General features: G+C 50.0%; 5 protein-coding genes across 5 annotated transcripts; 3 read left to right on the top strand and 2 right to left on the bottom strand.

Annotated features, from left to right (window-relative positions):
• Nucleotides 1-1,248: 1,248 nt before the first annotated feature.
• On the bottom strand, nucleotides 1,249-3,210 carry BJY04DRAFT_176076 (phosphoinositide binding protein ATG18). The gene is made up of 4 exons (XM_073709427.1): nucleotides 2,724-3,210; nucleotides 2,509-2,663; nucleotides 2,247-2,406; nucleotides 1,249-2,198 (listed from the first exon to the last, which is right to left on the bottom strand). Exons 1-4 carry the CDS (start codon nucleotides 2,773-2,775, stop codon nucleotides 1,324-1,326), a joined length of 1,242 nt encoding a protein of 413 aa, XP_073577309.1. The 5' UTR covers nucleotides 2,776-3,210; the 3' UTR covers nucleotides 1,249-1,323.
• A 79-nt stretch (nucleotides 3,211-3,289) lies between these two features.
• Nucleotides 3,290-7,291, top strand: BJY04DRAFT_225478 (tRNA methyltransferase PPM2). The gene is made up of 6 exons (XM_073718214.1): nucleotides 3,290-3,408; nucleotides 3,475-3,692; nucleotides 3,763-4,127; nucleotides 4,185-5,878; nucleotides 5,945-6,235; nucleotides 6,317-7,291. The coding sequence occupies exons 1-6, from the start codon at nucleotides 3,343-3,345 to the stop codon at nucleotides 6,773-6,775; spliced, it is 3,093 nt and encodes a 1,030-aa protein (XP_073577310.1). The 5' UTR covers nucleotides 3,290-3,342; the 3' UTR covers nucleotides 6,776-7,291.
• BJY04DRAFT_3351 (uncharacterized protein) lies at nucleotides 7,292-8,089 on the top strand. The gene has a single exon (XM_073720159.1). It carries the CDS (start codon nucleotides 7,449-7,451, stop codon nucleotides 7,959-7,961), a length of 513 nt encoding a protein of 170 aa, XP_073577311.1. The 5' UTR covers nucleotides 7,292-7,448; the 3' UTR covers nucleotides 7,962-8,089.
• A 1,044-nt stretch (nucleotides 8,090-9,133) lies between these two features.
• pps1 (tyrosine/serine/threonine protein phosphatase PPS1) lies at nucleotides 9,134-11,410 on the top strand (the record flags this gene model as incomplete). Its single annotated transcript, XM_073713481.1, has 6 exons — nucleotides 9,134-9,884; nucleotides 9,937-10,023; nucleotides 10,071-10,952; nucleotides 11,006-11,126; nucleotides 11,175-11,231; nucleotides 11,287-11,410. 6 exons carry the CDS (start codon nucleotides 9,134-9,136, stop codon nucleotides 11,408-11,410), a joined length of 2,022 nt encoding a protein of 673 aa, XP_073577312.1.
• A 1,261-nt stretch (nucleotides 11,411-12,671) lies between these two features.
• BJY04DRAFT_212535 (ankyrin repeat and protein kinase domain-containing protein) lies at nucleotides 12,672-15,009 on the bottom strand (the record flags this gene model as incomplete). Its single annotated transcript, XM_073714602.1, has 2 exons — nucleotides 12,672-14,405; nucleotides 14,473-15,009. 2 exons carry the CDS (start codon nucleotides 15,007-15,009, stop codon nucleotides 12,672-12,674), a joined length of 2,271 nt encoding a protein of 756 aa, XP_073577313.1.
• Nucleotides 15,010-15,636: the final 627 nt, after the last annotated feature.

Here is a 15,636-nt window from a genome sequence, read left to right on the forward strand (position 1 = left end):
CAGACCCCAATACCACAACCACCCAACAACCCCTAGATGCAGGCTTCAACTACACAACAAGAGACCGCGAACCACTCAAAATAGCCCTCACGTCCGTGAAAAACCTCCGTGCCGCTGTGCGTAACTCAATGCACAACTTACTCACTGAAACCATCGCCGGACATAGCTACGTCGGCCTCGTCGACGAGAATCGTCGGATCGCAGCAATCCAATCCGGGGTAAAACTCTACCTGATTGATTACGGCATGTTCTGCTCCGAGTTCTTCTACCAGATCGGCCTCACAGACTTCGGTAACTTCGGTACAATAAAGCTCGATCCAGCCCCTAAACTTATCGATATCCTCCGTATAGCAGCGGAGGCCGAGGCCGAAGCTGAAGGTGCTAACCAAGGCAACGAGACCGCCACTAGCGAAACCCGCGCTATCTTCACAGACGCCCCTGATATTGTGGCCAGAACACTCGTTTCTAACAAGGAAATGCTCAGCGAGTACTTCTCCATCGAGATCTCGGACTCAGGGCACTTACTTACTCTCCCCCTCTTGCTAAAGGGGTATCTGCCTTGTCTGGGGAAACTCCCACGCTTCCTTCTGCGTCTCGGTCCATATGTAGACTGGACGAGTGAAGATGAATGCTTCAGAACGTTTTTGCGAGAGTTGGCGGCGTTCTATACGCCTGAGCAACTGCCTAGACCACCAGGTACGAAGGCGCAAGGACAGGAAGTGAGCGAGGGCCATGGAAGCGTTGAAGAGGAGGACGAGGAAGAGCTCATTCGGAACCGACGGAGTCAAATGGCGCGAATGTTGGAGCATGTGGTTTTTCCCGCGTTAAGGGCGAGGCTCGTGGCTACGACGAGGCTTCTAAGAGGTGTGGTGGAGGTTGCTGATTTGAAGGGCCTGTACCGGGTCTTTGAAAGGTGCTGATGTTCGTGTTCGATTTAATCTGCCAGAATTCCATTTACGACATATCGATGTATGTGAGACGTATGCTGGACTTCAGCTTGAGTAGCGCCAGGTAACTATATTAGGCCGGAAATTTAAATAATAAGAGTCCTGCGCACAACTAACGCCAAAGAGATGTACCAGAGTATATAAATGAACAGTGGAGTAATCGTAACAGTGAAATTACATGCAGCCGTGAGGCTTCAGGAGCGGAAAAGCGCAAGTCCTAGTCAAGGGTGTAAAAGAGAGCCAGGGTATGAGAGCATTAGTAGTTGGCGGGCGAGCTAGAAGTCTGTTGCCGAGTATCCTAGTCTGTCATTCGATTCGAGGACCCTAGAACAGCTTTCTTAGCACAAATGGGCCAGTATCAAGTCATAGGGTCTACTCACGAATATTGTTTCGTCAATGTCCCCTCACCTCCTTTGGAGAGGTCGATACTGAAAACATAAAAATTGCCGTCACTAGTGACTACCATCACCTGTGGCGTGTTGCTGCTCATTGCGACGACGCTCCTTAAGGGGCCTGCATTCGCGTTCGGGCCTGCGCCTTGGCTCGGTTTAGGTATCTTGATCCAGGCAAAGTCGCGTGCTGGCTCCCACATCTCGCTTACACCTTTTGGTAGGTATCCCCCCACTTTGGCTGCAAATGCGCCGCCCACATTCTGCGACGTGCGGCGAAGCATACCCATCAACGTACCATTATGCTTTCTCCCTGATAGATCGGTAGAGCCAGACTCCTCGTCTGCGTCACCTTCTGGTGACTGGCTTAGGGAACTGAAGCTTCGTCGGCGTCCGGGTGGAGAAGAGGATGCCGGTAGGCCTTCTTGAACCTGCGCTGGTTGTGATAGTTTAAACAGATGGATAGTCTCAGTGGATGACGAGACGCAAAGGAGGGTTGATGTTGTGTTGAAGGACATGCTAAAGATTCGTGAAGGTATCGAGCCTCGTCGGAATTGGTATAACTTGTGCCCGTCCGGAACAGAGAAGACTCGAATTATAGTTCCCTTGTCCGAGGCGGTGGCGATTAAAGTGCCATCGCCATTCAGTGTGATACATGCTAGCGGTGATCGATGCGCTTCAATCACGTTGATTGCTTCTAATTTCAGGGTATCGAAGATAAGGACCTCGCCGCTAGTTGGGGTGACATGGGTATTTCCCGGCGGAGCATGAGCGGGAGGATTGAAAGAAGAGGGTGCTGCTTTCTGGGGCAGAGGATATGCGAGGTAGCAGTTGTCGGACGACGGTGACAATGCGCAAATTGCTGTTCCAGTCAGACAGTGATGTATTTCCACAATTATGGCACGCTTACCGTTCGGGTTCGGGGATGTCTCGATCGTATACAACAGCTTCATGGTTTGAATGTCGTAAAGGTATATTTGATCCTCTAGAACGATGACGAGTCGTTTCCGATTCAGTTTCACAGAAAGAACAGTGGTTGGAAAGGTGAGCTCGCATATCGTAGATTGTCGCTATAGTTCGACAGTTAACCAATGGCCGGCTAAACCAAACGCATGGATGTGATCGAGTTTCTCGAAAAGCTACAACCGTTCTGTAAAGCAGAAACTACGCACCTTAGTGTTTGTGATCTGGAGGCGGCGGGGCGAGAGAATAAGCGCAACGAGAGAGGTTGAGAAAAGCATCTCAATGATGGCGATATTGCCATCTTTTGTCTCATAACTTTTGGCGAATGGATCTGTTGTGAATATACGGAAGCCCTTGGAGGTTGCTAGCGGGTGTCAAAAACGTCCCAGGAATACGAAAAAAGGCTCTATCGAGGACGTCTTACCTACAGCCAGGTAGCTGTAGTCCTGGTTGAACGTCACAAAGTTCATCGTCATCGTGGCGGTGATCGGGGACAAGCCACCTCTTTTCTCTAACAGCGTCTACAGAAGGTTGCCTGACGGAAAGGACTGAAGGCACCAACAAAGAGAGAAGAAAAGGAAAAGAAAAAAAAGTAAACAGAGTCAAGGTCCAGCAGGATCGCAAGAGAGCCCCAAAGCGGCCGACTTTGGTTCCAGAGGCTTAGAGTGGAGGGGTCCGGCTGCCCATCACAGGCTCCGTTTTCCAGGAACAGTCAGTCAGTTGTTGTCTCCACGCATCGGCTGTTAGCCTTGGCTCGCTGTATTATCGCGCCGCGTGGTCCGGTCCTGTATGTTATGCAGATTCGCTATCGAAACGACGTGTATGAAGAAGGACAGGTTAGAGCAGGCTGGCGGCTGCTGAGATCTGGGGATCGCCCGACGCCAGCTCTTTTTTTACCGCGGCTTGGCGCCAAACGCGGCAACACCTGTTAAGCGCACGGACCATATGAGATGGCTACATCATTCTCCCCACCAACTATTCTTGACCTCCAGGACTTGCACAGGCGTAATCTCAACAGCAACAACGGGCAGATTTGTTCCGTCATGGAGAAGTCGAATCAGGCGAAGCCTGAATCAAAGGAGGAGAAGTCGGCGAATTCCGTCATGGAGGTGAGCTGCGCCCCTCAACAAGCCGAGATTTATTCTTAACTGCAGATGAACTGACCGTGATCATAGACCAATAGTAGCAGTATAGTATGCAAACGGAGTGTCGAAATGCTCTATTACCCCGAACCGCATATCTTCCGACACTTTGTTAAGAAACCGCAAAGACGAGCCCCTCTGATAAATCGTGTATACTGGCTGCGAATGCGTGCGATGGAGGAGACTGTACGACGTTTCATGAGAGAACCTTCGGACAAGCCTAAGTTTGTTCTTAACTTAGGATGTGGATTGTGAGTCGTAGTCGGGACACACCCGCCTAGGAGCAGCATTAGCACGGACCGTACTAAGACCGACTCGTAGTGATGCCCTTCCCTTTATCCTCCTCAGTACGGATCGATCCCTGTGTAGTGGAACAGTCTTTGTGGACGTTGATTATGAGAAACTCATGGTCAATAAGAAGGCGGCGGTCCAAAAATCCAAAGTTGTCACGCAGCTCCTGCACAATGTAGATTTCAAGACGGATGAAAGTGCGGTGCAGATACGCAGCGACCAATACATAGCTATTGGATGTGACCTGAAGAATCTGGATAAACTTGATCATGTGCTCAAGACTGAGGTCCTCCCTGCCGACTGCACGGTCCTCTTCCTTGCGGAAGTTTCCATCGCCTACATGGATGTCGGGTCTGCCAATGCCGTCGTGAAATGGGCCTCAAACCTCAGCAAAGGTTCGAAAAGCAACATGGTTTCCGTTCGATCAGTAAACTGACTATCATGTTTCACAGATGCCCGGTTCTGCATGCTGGAGCAGTGCTCTCCCGACGGCCCCGATCACCCGTTCGCATCAACCATGCTAAAACATTACAAAAAATTGGGAGCACCCCTGTACTCCATTTACGAGTACCCTACCTTAGCTGACCAGGAACTTCGCTTCACAAAGGCCGGCTGGGCGCATGCTCATGCACGCAGCCTCTGGGATCTATGGTCAGATGACGAATATGTGGACTGTGCCCTCAGGACTTCATTGGATGCGGTCGAGTTGTTCGATGAGTGGGAAGAGCTCGCACTTTTTGCGTCACATTATTTCATCCTACATGCTTCCACGAGACCGGGTCCGTCGAAGTATGCTGTGGCTAGCGCAGGGCCCAGCCATCAAGCAAACAGCAAATCGGGCGAATATAAGCTCATTTCAAACTGCACAACGCCAACCGGACAGCGGAGATTTGGTTCTCTGATCCCTGGAATTAATGGAACTGTTGGCTTCCATGCTGGGCTGGGGCGGCAGGGGCGACTAGCAGACACCGACATATACAGTACTTCGAAGGGCAGCAGCGCGTCCTTGCTCTCGTGTCCTCCTCGTGATATAACAGCACGCCTATGTCATACTATAACTAGTTTCAACCAGGCAGGTGACTGCCTGCTTGTTGGCGGCCGGACTTCCCCCGCTGCAGCTCTCCACGACTGTTGGGTACGTAAGGACAACGCGTGGCATGCGAGTTCCAGCCTCCCAGTCGCTCGGTTTCGGCACGGTGCGACAAAGGTTACACTCGGCTCGGATAGTGTGCTCATCTACGGAGGGAAAGCCAGCGATGGCACGATCCTGGATACCTGGCTGCTCTGGAGTGATGACGCTGAAGGGTGGAAGACAGTCGAAACTCAGGAACACGGTACTACACCCGAACCACGGTTTGGGGCCAGTTTCAGCAACCTAGGCAATGCTTCGGGTGTCCTTTTTGGAGGTATTGGAGCACATAGCACTATTCTGAAAGACTTTTGGACATGGAAACTAAACCGACGACCGGATGGGTCTGTCTACGTGGAGTTAACGGACCAGAGCGAGAGTCTCCGAAATGTGACACCGGAAGTTGAACTCCTCTCGCGATTTGGGGCGACAGTAACACCCACACCATGGGGCCTGGTGGTTGCCGGTGGTATCATACCTCGCCGCATCTTGCCATCCGATGCGGAAATTTTGCTCCTCGACTCAGCAGCGCTACTCAAGTGTATTGAGAGCGGCTCTTTGGTGGACTCGCCTGCTTTCTTCACTATAGGGCTAGATCCTGGTTATGCTGGGCCACGTCCTTTGCTTGTGGGGCATGCCTCTTGTGCTGTGAACTCTGACCAGGTTCTCCTGGTTGGTGGTGGCGCTGTATGTTTTCCTCATGGGACAGCTTGGACAGAAGGATCTTGGACCCTGAGTAGGGCGGACTCACCCCTCGAGAATAACTGGACGATAATTCGTGAAGGCATCCAGTCCGCAAAAGCAGAGCTCATACAATCTGCAAAGGACAAGCCAAAAAGCCACGCATCCACTACGCAGATGTCTACAATACCCAGAGTTAAGGTCGAGGATTCGGTCCAATTCCAAAAGATACTGGCTGGTAGCCGGCCGGTAATTATCGAGGGCTCAGATATCGGGCCGTGCACTGAGCTGTGGACAAAGGAGTATCTGGTTGACAAGGTGGGAAATGACCGCAAGGTATGTCATAACTCCCATGTCTGTGGAGATCTTATTCGATGTGACATATAACTCAAGACATTTCAGGTGGTTGTGCACAAAGCTGAAACGGAAAACATGAGTTTCCAGACAAAGAACTTTGACTACACTAGCAAGCCTTTTGGGGCATTCATGGACGAAGTATATGCTGGAGGGAGGCAATACCTTCGAAGTATCTCCGTCGATCAACCCACAAAGCAACCCGCTACTCTGGATTTAGATTTTCCTGGCCTAAAAGATGACTTTCGTTTGCCGGAAGCGCTTTCGACTGTCATTGAAAATGCCCACAGTTCGCCACTGAGAATATCTGGCCCAGTCACTCTATGGCTGCATTACGATGTAAGTTTGCAAAGTGCTATGTTGCTATGTTATGGGGGTTGAATATAGAGAACACACTAAAATGAATCCTAATAACTATAGGTAATGGCCAATGTGCTATGCCAAATACGAGGTGAAAAGCGACTGATTCTTTTCCCACCAAGCGATGTGCAGTACCTGGATGTCCCGGCCGGTGCATCAAGTTCCAATATAAACATATTCCAAAACCGTGCAGACCAGTCTATAGCTTCAATACCCGGAACATCACCTCACGAGGCACTCCTCAAGCGAGGCGACATCCTATTTCTCCCGCCATTGTGGTTACACACAGCCGCCCCCCTGGGAGAAGTAAGCGTGGCAGTGAATGTATTCTTTCGCAATTTATCGCAGGGATATGCGGCAGGTCGAGACGTCTACGGGAACCGCGATGTACAGGCCTATGAGAAGGGAAGGAAGGACCTCGAGAAGATGGTCAAGTCTTTTGCTGATTTGCCGCCTGACATGGGACGGTTTTACCTCCTGAGGCTTGCAGGCGAACTGCAGGAGATGGCTGAAGTGTAACGGCTCCATTTGTCAGCTTTCGGTTGGTGATGCGTCCCAGCCTCCGACTCATGATCTGTTCCTTTGCATGGCCGCCTTGCTGGCGTTTATAAAGCCCGGCACCAGACCGGGCCACGTACCTAAATGGCAACAGAACAAGCAGTGCCAGCGTGGTCGGCTTTGTCCAACGCCGCGCGACTACCGTCTTGGCGTATGCAGGCAAGCAGCTGCAGCATGCCGTGAAACCAAGCCAGCGCAAACATTGTTTGGAAAAGCACCAATCGGAGTGGTGAGAAATGCGCTGGAGAGGGGGAGCGGTTTTTCCTTATGCAGCTCCTTTCACGGGCGGATGCGGATGCCAACGCAACAAGGGGCTTGATACGTCATCAGGAAATGACAAGCGGGGATGGCCGATGTTTGGTTCGGCTACCCCGCGACAGCACTACTTTCGATCAACGGGCAGTGGACACTAGCCATGCACAATATTGAATACTTATTGAATTCCTTTAAGACGGAGCCAGAGCCGAGGAGCTATTGCGGCGGTTCGAAAGTCAGCTGGATAAGTTATCCGCCTTGAAAAAGTGTCGAGTAACTCGAAATTGCTCAAGGTTGGTGAGATTGGATCGTGTGCGACCGAGCGGTTAGCACTATTGGATCAAACCTCCAGGCTCCCAGTGTCTCGAGAAATTATTCAATGATGAACGAAGCCGATAAGGAATTTCATGCGGAGTTGGAAGATCTCAGCAAATCCTCCCCACATTTCCACTTTCCCAGCTTGGGTATCGAAACCTACCTCCAGAGCTTGCGGTTTTCGTATGATGCGTCAAAGTCGCCTTGTAAGGATAGAGTCAGAAACACTCTTAATCTTCACCAACAGCAATTGATAAATCTTCCATGGCAACCACTTACTGGCCAACCCAGGAGACGGGATAGGCGCATGACTGTAGGGCAACCATGGAAAAGGCCGATGCACCAACCACAATCCCGTGAAACCACTAATCGAGCTCTGAACACAAGTCTTTGGAGCATTTATTTGTGGAGAAGCCCTGCAGTAAGGCAAATCCAACGAGGGAGGGGTCGAACGAATCGAGAAATGCCCATGTCGCTGTGTAAATTGACGATTCGGTGGTCCAGAACCCGAGCTCCAGCCACTGTCAACCAGACCGGGGACGCAATCAAGGTTTCTCCTAATGCGCCTATTGGGTGAAAGAAAGCAGCACCGGGCTGATTGGCGTCAAGACTCTGGGAAAATTCGTTGTGGTGGTGTGGAGCGAAACAGGGAAAAATGCCATTTTGTCTGGGGTGTATAGGATAGGGATAAGGTTAAGATGAGGGCCTATAAAGTGTTAGTATGGCACTTTGACGTTGGCAGAAGGATTATATGTGGCCGGGATGGGTGGCTTTTAGGTGTAGATTGTAACTATGGGGTGGAATACAGGCTTCAGTGGCGGATTTCGTGAGGTCAGTGAGTGTTACAGGCACGGAAGCCGAGCACATGATGATGTTGATGGAGCCGGGAAACTCTGCGAAGACCAGGTATCTCCATATACCCATAGATCCTGATATTTAGGGGTATTTATATTTATATTCGGATGCAAGAGAGATCTATACTGTACTGCTCAATCATCAATGTTATAGTATAGTACGGGAGACTAGCAGAGCCACTAACGCCTAGCCTTGTTACCCCTCCCCACCCCCGTACTCTCACTCTTGTCTTAATTCTCCCCCTCTCGCTCTCCCATTCCTTAACTAACTATTTCACACTCTCCTCCGCCCCAGTCAGCCCTCGTTTCTGCGGCCAGACGATCCCTCCGATCTGTACATATTGTCTGTATCATCACCACTGTTTTGAGTCTCTCAATTGCGGACCTTTCCATACATTGCTCCTTGCTGGGTTTCCTTATCGCTGTGGGGTTTGGGTCTCCCACTATCTCTGGGTGGGTACAGCCTTCAGCCATCCGATTCCACTGCCCACCACCTGCTGCTCCTCATCACTACAACAACCACCAACCTTTATTTCACTTCGCATCCTTTTACTTGAACTACTTTCTTTCAGGCTTCTTATTCTGTCTTTCGAGGCAATGCTAACCCTGTGTGCTCTGGCATAGATTGTCTGTTCTTGGTGCTCGAGTAAGTAAAACTGCCATCCTTCACACGTGCTTGACCTTACGATGGTTCAGCCCAATGGTGCGATCCCCACCACTAACGGAAAGGTCTCACCACAGACATTCTCTAGAAGTCGCCGGACTTTATCGCAATACCTCAGACTATGCGGCCGTGATTTTCATCGCAGAGCCTTTGGATCTTACGCTAATCACCGATACACCCCGGTGTTGACATTCATACCAACCCGACCGTCACATACGCGCTTCGTCGGACATGGCAACGGTAGTGGTGCAGCAGCAACCGCTGCGCCACACCACCCCTCCGCCAGGATCAGTGCCTCCGGCTTTGAGCCTGAATAGAACCTCTTCCCCCGTTCCGAACAAACATCTACCTGTATGCCCGACAGGGCCCTCTCCTATTCCTTCCCGAACCAATTCACCTGCCCCCAAAGAAGATGCCATCCTTACAGCGAGCTCACCTCTTCACCCGCCCGACGCGTTCCCCAAAATATCAGATTCCCCTCCTTTATACTCGATAGAAATTGAGATATTGGTGGCTGCCGTCAAGCACTGTTCGTCGCAACCACTACCCGATCCCAATTTGATGTTTCCTTGGCTGCATGGCTTGCATCCTGAGAACCATCTGCAAGTCGGGTTCTTTACCAACAGAAAACGCTCCCTACGACGTACTCCGAGATGCTGGAGAGGGCTCACCATCGTCAAAGTTGGAGGCGATCTGACCACATCAAGGCTAAAAGGCGCTGTGACTCCTGACGCGATCCTTGGACCGTCGGGGCTGGAGTTTCTCGCAGTCGATCCCCGGGAAGGGTTCTCCGTGCGCAACTTTCAGATCCAGACCGCAAAGCTAGCGCCGCTCTCTGACATTGTCGTTTATGGTGAGGATGGCGTCACTGCGAAACAGCTTCTAGAAGTCGCAAGCAGGATTACAGCTGCACAACATCATTGGAGGCTGAAACACGATCAAGACCAGAAACTGCCGTCGTATAACACGTTTGTTGTCTCCTGTCAGTCAAATTTTGTCTCGGCGGCGCGCGAATCCGAACTGAACAATTCTAGGTCCTTTCTCCGATATTGAACGAAGAGCCCCCGATTTAATAGCTGTCAATTTGAGCGGTCATTTGACAAACCAAGTCGTTGATCTTTGTGGGTACTCCCCAGCTTCTACACTGCGCGGTCTAACAAAGTATCAGTCCAGTTAGAGCGGTTAGAAATGTGTACCATGTCCCGCGCATCCGAGTTTTCGAACAACGTCTGGCAAGGCCCTACTCCGGATTATCTTCTGCAAGCTGGGGTTTCTGGCGCTCCTTCGGCGGAATCCTTCGATCTGATGATTGAGACAAATGACCTGGCTGGTATACCTGGTCCTCGTTTTCTTGCAAACCTCGCCAAGCGTCTCGAGGATGAACCACAGCGGCTAGAGTTTCCATCATCTGGCTCACTACTACTACCAACCGGAGAAAGCAGAGACGTGGATGATTTAATCAATACATTGCGATGGATTTACTACCTTGCGAACCCGGAAGTGCCGGCTGACGCAGAAGGCGACACCCTCATGGATGATGTGCATAAAGCTCCGCGGAAAATCCTAGTGCATTGCCCAGATGGCTATACAGAGAGCTCGCTCTTGGTTATTGCCTACACGATGTTTTCCGAAGGAATCCCTGCAAGCGAAGCTTGGCTCAGGCTCCACCGAGAAAAGAAGCGAAACTTCTTCGCCTACCCCTCTGATGTTGCATTTTTGAGAAATGTGCAAGAGCGAATTCTTCAAGAGAGTCCCGCAAACCCGGCAAAGTATCGAATATCAGATCCGCGGTGGTTCAAATTTTGTGACGGCTCCTTGCCAAGTCGCATCCTTCCATATATGTACCTTGGAAATCTATCTCATGCCAACAATCCAGAAATGCTCTGGGAGCTTGGAATAAGGCGTGTTCTCAGCATTGGTGAAGCTGTTTCGTGGAGCGACTCGGATATCGCTAAAATGGGCGCGGAAAACTTGATGCACATCACTAAAGTCCAGGATAACGGCATTGATCCGTTGACTCAGGAGTTCGACCGGTGTTTGGAATTTGTTCGTAAGTCATCTGGCTGTTTCTGTAGCCCATTTCCATTTGCTGATTTCATGAAGGGAAAGGGAAGACTGATGGAGCGGCTACATTGGTTCATTGTCGAGTGGGTGTATCGCGCTCAGCGACTATATGCATTGCCGAGGTCATGGCATCTCTGGACCTGTCATTCCCGCGAGCATAGTAAGTAGTCATTGTGCCTGATCGGTCTTGGACACTAACACATTCTAGTTGCTTTGTCCGCGCAAGACGGCTCAACGTAATCATTCAACCCCATTTACGATTTGTGTAAGCAAACACGTTGACCCTGGAAAGGCCTCATTCTAACAGATAGCTGGAACAGTTATGAGTTGCTAAAGTGGGAGGAACTGCAACAGAAAAAGAACAAGCAGCCAATAAAGAGAGAGCTCGAATGGGCAACCGTATCCCGAGAAATCGCGCTCATGAACAAACCATACTCCCGATAAGGTAGACGTGAAGTTGTCGCACCATCGAGACTACACCGATGTACTGGCATGGTATATTCAAACAGATAAGCAACATAGCGACCCCTCGTTTTGAGCATTTGGCTTGACTATGCGAGGGAAAAATGAACAACCTGACGAAACACACCTACCACCTACCGACATACCTTTTTACATACCCTCCTCCTTCGCTTTGTCTGAAGAACTGGACGATCAAGACGATACGACACGATGAGATTTGATTTGACTCCATTTTGAATTTGGGCGCTAGACGGATTTGATTTACAGGATTTGCCACCTGCACCTGAGTACCTACCCATGGAGACCTACACGGATTATGATTTGATAGTTCTGCGCTCTGCTTGCCCTGTTCTTCTTCTCTTCTTTTTCGCCAGCTATGTATGTGCTATGGACCTGGCAATTTCATTCTATTTCTTCCGAGCACCTCTTGCTCGCGCTATGGGATACTCATCTCATTTACTGGTTTCTTTCTGTGTCTTTGAGGCGTTTATTGTCCCGTGGACATCACCGTTACTTGCACTTTTACTTCTTCCCGCTACGTCTTCAGCTTAAGGAAAATCTATTGGGTTTCAATCGGGATGAACTTATATCTTCGTAACGCATTTTTTGGCAAGCGGTCGACTTTACGTTCTAGGTTCAAATTCGAAAGTTCCGTACTGATCCGAACCTAGGGCGGAGTTGATAACATCTCATGACATAGGAAGGAGCAACCCACATACGAAAGTGGAAGGGGCGTAGGTTGCCCCGGCACCGGTGCGGGAACAGGTAGTTAGCCCTAACTCCGCGGCTGGCAAGCTACTGCTGAAGAATCCTTTGTGACTGACAACCCTCTGGGTCTTGATAGTTCTGGACAATCGTGAAATCTTTAGTGGCACTATAACTTCTTCGTACAATCGGGTACGAGAATTCTGTCTTATGGGGATTGTTTGGGTGTGAGTTGCAGGCAACGTGAGTCCGGTGACTCCATTGATTCTGTTCGAGAATATACTTCTTTGAGTCCTTCCAAGGGTTGAGGGTATCTAATCTAGGTATAACATGATATTATTGAAGAGTTTGGTTGTGGTAAGGATGATAACAGAGATCAACGGATGACAGCTTCTATCTAGGGATTAAAATGGTCAGAAGCATAAATAAATGGGGTATGACAACAGGAAAGAAGACAGAAATGGTCAAGCAAGAAGATATACATATATATGCCACAATATGGAACCTGAATAACAAAAATAACGAATACTAAATGATTTTATTTGAACGTGTTTTTCCCAAAATCCAACAAGCGCCGCGCCCGCCGGCGTTCTAATGCCGGAGCTGCGGCTTCGAGTCTCTTCTTCATCGCTGGGTCCTTGACCCATGACGGCATTGGGAGTACCGCCGTCCCATATTTTGCCCCATTTTCAAGAAGCTTGACCGTCACTTCTAGAAGGTGGTTTTCAACGGCGTGATATAGTGCAGTCTTTCCTCCCCTGTCCTCGGAGCTGAGGTCCACGCCGGCCTCAATAAAGGCAGAAAGAGCTGGCTCACAGTCTGGGAGGAGATGGACTCTGATCAGAGTGCTCAAAGGTCTTTCGCCTCCGTTGTTTTTGCGCATGCCGATATCAAGCGGTACTTTACTACGCGCAAATTCCCTGACCAGGTCGGCTCCATTACGAGCCCATGCAACATAATGGAGACAGGTGAATCCTCTGTTGTCGTAGGCCTGATAGTTAGCACCATTGTATAGCAAGGAGTGTACGATGTCGACCTTGCCAGCTTCAGTTGCGATCATAAGGGGGCTCATTCCCTTCGATGGGGCATCAATGTTAGCCCCGGCCTCTATCAATCGCTCGACTATGTCTTTGTCGCCTGTAGAGATAGCGCAAGACAATGGTGTATGTCCATCTGAGCTAGGACTTTCCTTGTCCAATCTGGGCCGAACATGCAGTAGGCTATCTACCGCCTTGTAGGACTGATTCCGGATTGCATGGATCAATGGTTTTTCTCCCTTGACAATAACGTCGACATTGACATTGTAAGCCAGCAGTGACCTGAGCTCTGAGACGTCATTATCGTAAATCAAGGTGTGTGAAAACGAGGCGGCCTTCCCAAAACCCGGCGGCGGTGGAGGAAGTTGAGGCGGGGATAGTATGTCGCAAATTTCATTGAGCCTGCTCTCCACCTCTAATGCAGACAACCGATCATTCCTGTCAACTTGAAGTGCCCTGAGGATCAAACTTCGGAAGCGTTGGCAGGCTTCTTGAGGCAGATTGTCATTGGCTTTCTCAGGTAGTCGCTTCACCCAGTCTTCGATGTAAGGGTTCAAAATAACTGGGTCGTACTGGCGATGAAAGCAATCGACTCTATGGTCCAATGTGGGACCTTCCATTCTCCGACCAAGCATGGCGTTTATGTTTTCGAGTTCTCCACCACCAAGTCCAAAAGCGATTATTTGAATTATAATGCAACCCAGTGACCAAACATCACTTTTACGCCCGAATCCCTTGCCGTGAAAGACCTCGGGAGATTGAAATTTTCCTTCTATCACGACTGGTTTTAGAGCGGGATTTGTGACGCTGTCAGATGAGTTTGTTCCAGGCATCGCAACGATCGAAATGCCAAAGTCTGAGATTCTCCACTCTCCTGCAGGCTTTCCTGGGTGTTTGAATACCAGTATATTCGCAGGCTTCAGATCCATATGGCAAAATAGCGGCTGGGGCTCTGAGTCCCTGTGTAGATAAGCCAAAGCGCCGGCTAGATTGCGGGCCTCTGCGATTAGGTCGCAAAGACGTATAGCTCCGAAATGACCTCGCAGAAGCTTCTCTAGATCTGTATCCGCCCAGTCAAACAGTAAATGGAAATCATAATTGATGGTGATGGTTGCAAAAAAGGGCATAATTCCGGGATGTTGCTCGAGCCTCTCTTTCAGTTGCATAAGGTTGCGCTTTTCTCTCTCGAAGCTGCCTCTGCTGCGAAAGCGCTTGCAGGCAAAATATCTCACTCCCTGGTCTGGTTAGTCGAAAGCTTACATATGCCATGTGCCACAGAGGTCACGGGGGTATGTTTCTTACACTAGCGGTTGTACCCCCACGCAATCGCAAATGCCCGCTGGCGACAACTTCTTTGGTAACAGTTGTGAGCGGCTTCCCTTGTATAAGATGGCCATTCTCCTCGGTTGAGCTCTCGGGCGTTATAGGATTGATATCGAGAAATGGCAGCCTTCCCCCTTTATCAAATCTCATATCCCTACCTTCCTCTATGTCAACCGGGCAGAATATGTCTCGAGTGTGTAGGAACGTCCCGCCCCAGGAGGGCCCCAGAAAGGACTCATGAACCAACATGGGCAGTTCATAATCAGGAACATTCTTGTCGGTACGGCCCTCGTGTTGGAGGAAGATCGTCCTGAAATTCTGCCACTGATCCCGATCCCAGTTCATCTCCACCAGTATAGAGAGAGTCTGTATGAAGTTCTCTCTCACATTCGGAATGTCAGACTCATAGAACGGGCTATACTGCTGCACAAATGTCTGAAGGCACTCCTCAGTCCAGATAGCGATGAGACTGTCACGCGGCACGAACTTTTCTAATGGTTTATCTTGTCTCTGCATGGCTCTCTGGAGTTTGTCTCGAATTCTTGAGAGCATATCGCCGGTATCCTGTTGGCTAAAACCACTGTCTCGTCGCTCACTGGTTGGCATTTCCCTTGATTTGAGCTAGATCGATGTACGCGAAGATTGACGGTATAAGCGCGCGTGGGTAAAGCCTGTTCCGCAATGCGAGAGGCAAGTATTAGCAATGAAGAACCCCGAATCTCAAGTGTTAGAAAGAAATAGATAACTTTCTGATGATCTCTGGAGGAGATGGAATCATGGTCATTGTTGTCTGGAGCGGGTGCAGTGGAAGACCAGAGTAGTGAGTAGGGAATCGGAGAGGAGGAGGGCTGGAGGATGCGGGAAAAGCTCACTTGGGCATGTAGGACCCTTCCTCGTGACGAGGAGGCTGAATTGCAGTGACTAGTGGCTCGGCTGTTCAAGGGAAGAAGACTGCCTGGAAGCCAGGAAAAAGAAATCTCTGCCAGTTTCCATTGGCTGCTGACGAGCTGGACGAGCTAAACTTCTGCTATTGTAACCTCTATCAACTCCTCCTTGCTATTTTACTTTATTCACAATGCAAACACTTCAATACCCCTTTGTCCTTCGCAGATCCCAGCGGGTATAAGCAGTTTGATGCAGTGG

Source organism: Aspergillus karnatakaensis, assembly GCF_047715665.1.
Source record: "Aspergillus karnatakaensis strain CBS 102800 unplaced genomic scaffold BJY04scaffold_1, whole genome shotgun sequence".
Taxonomy (NCBI): Eukaryota; Fungi; Ascomycota; class Eurotiomycetes; order Eurotiales; family Aspergillaceae; genus Aspergillus; species Aspergillus karnatakaensis.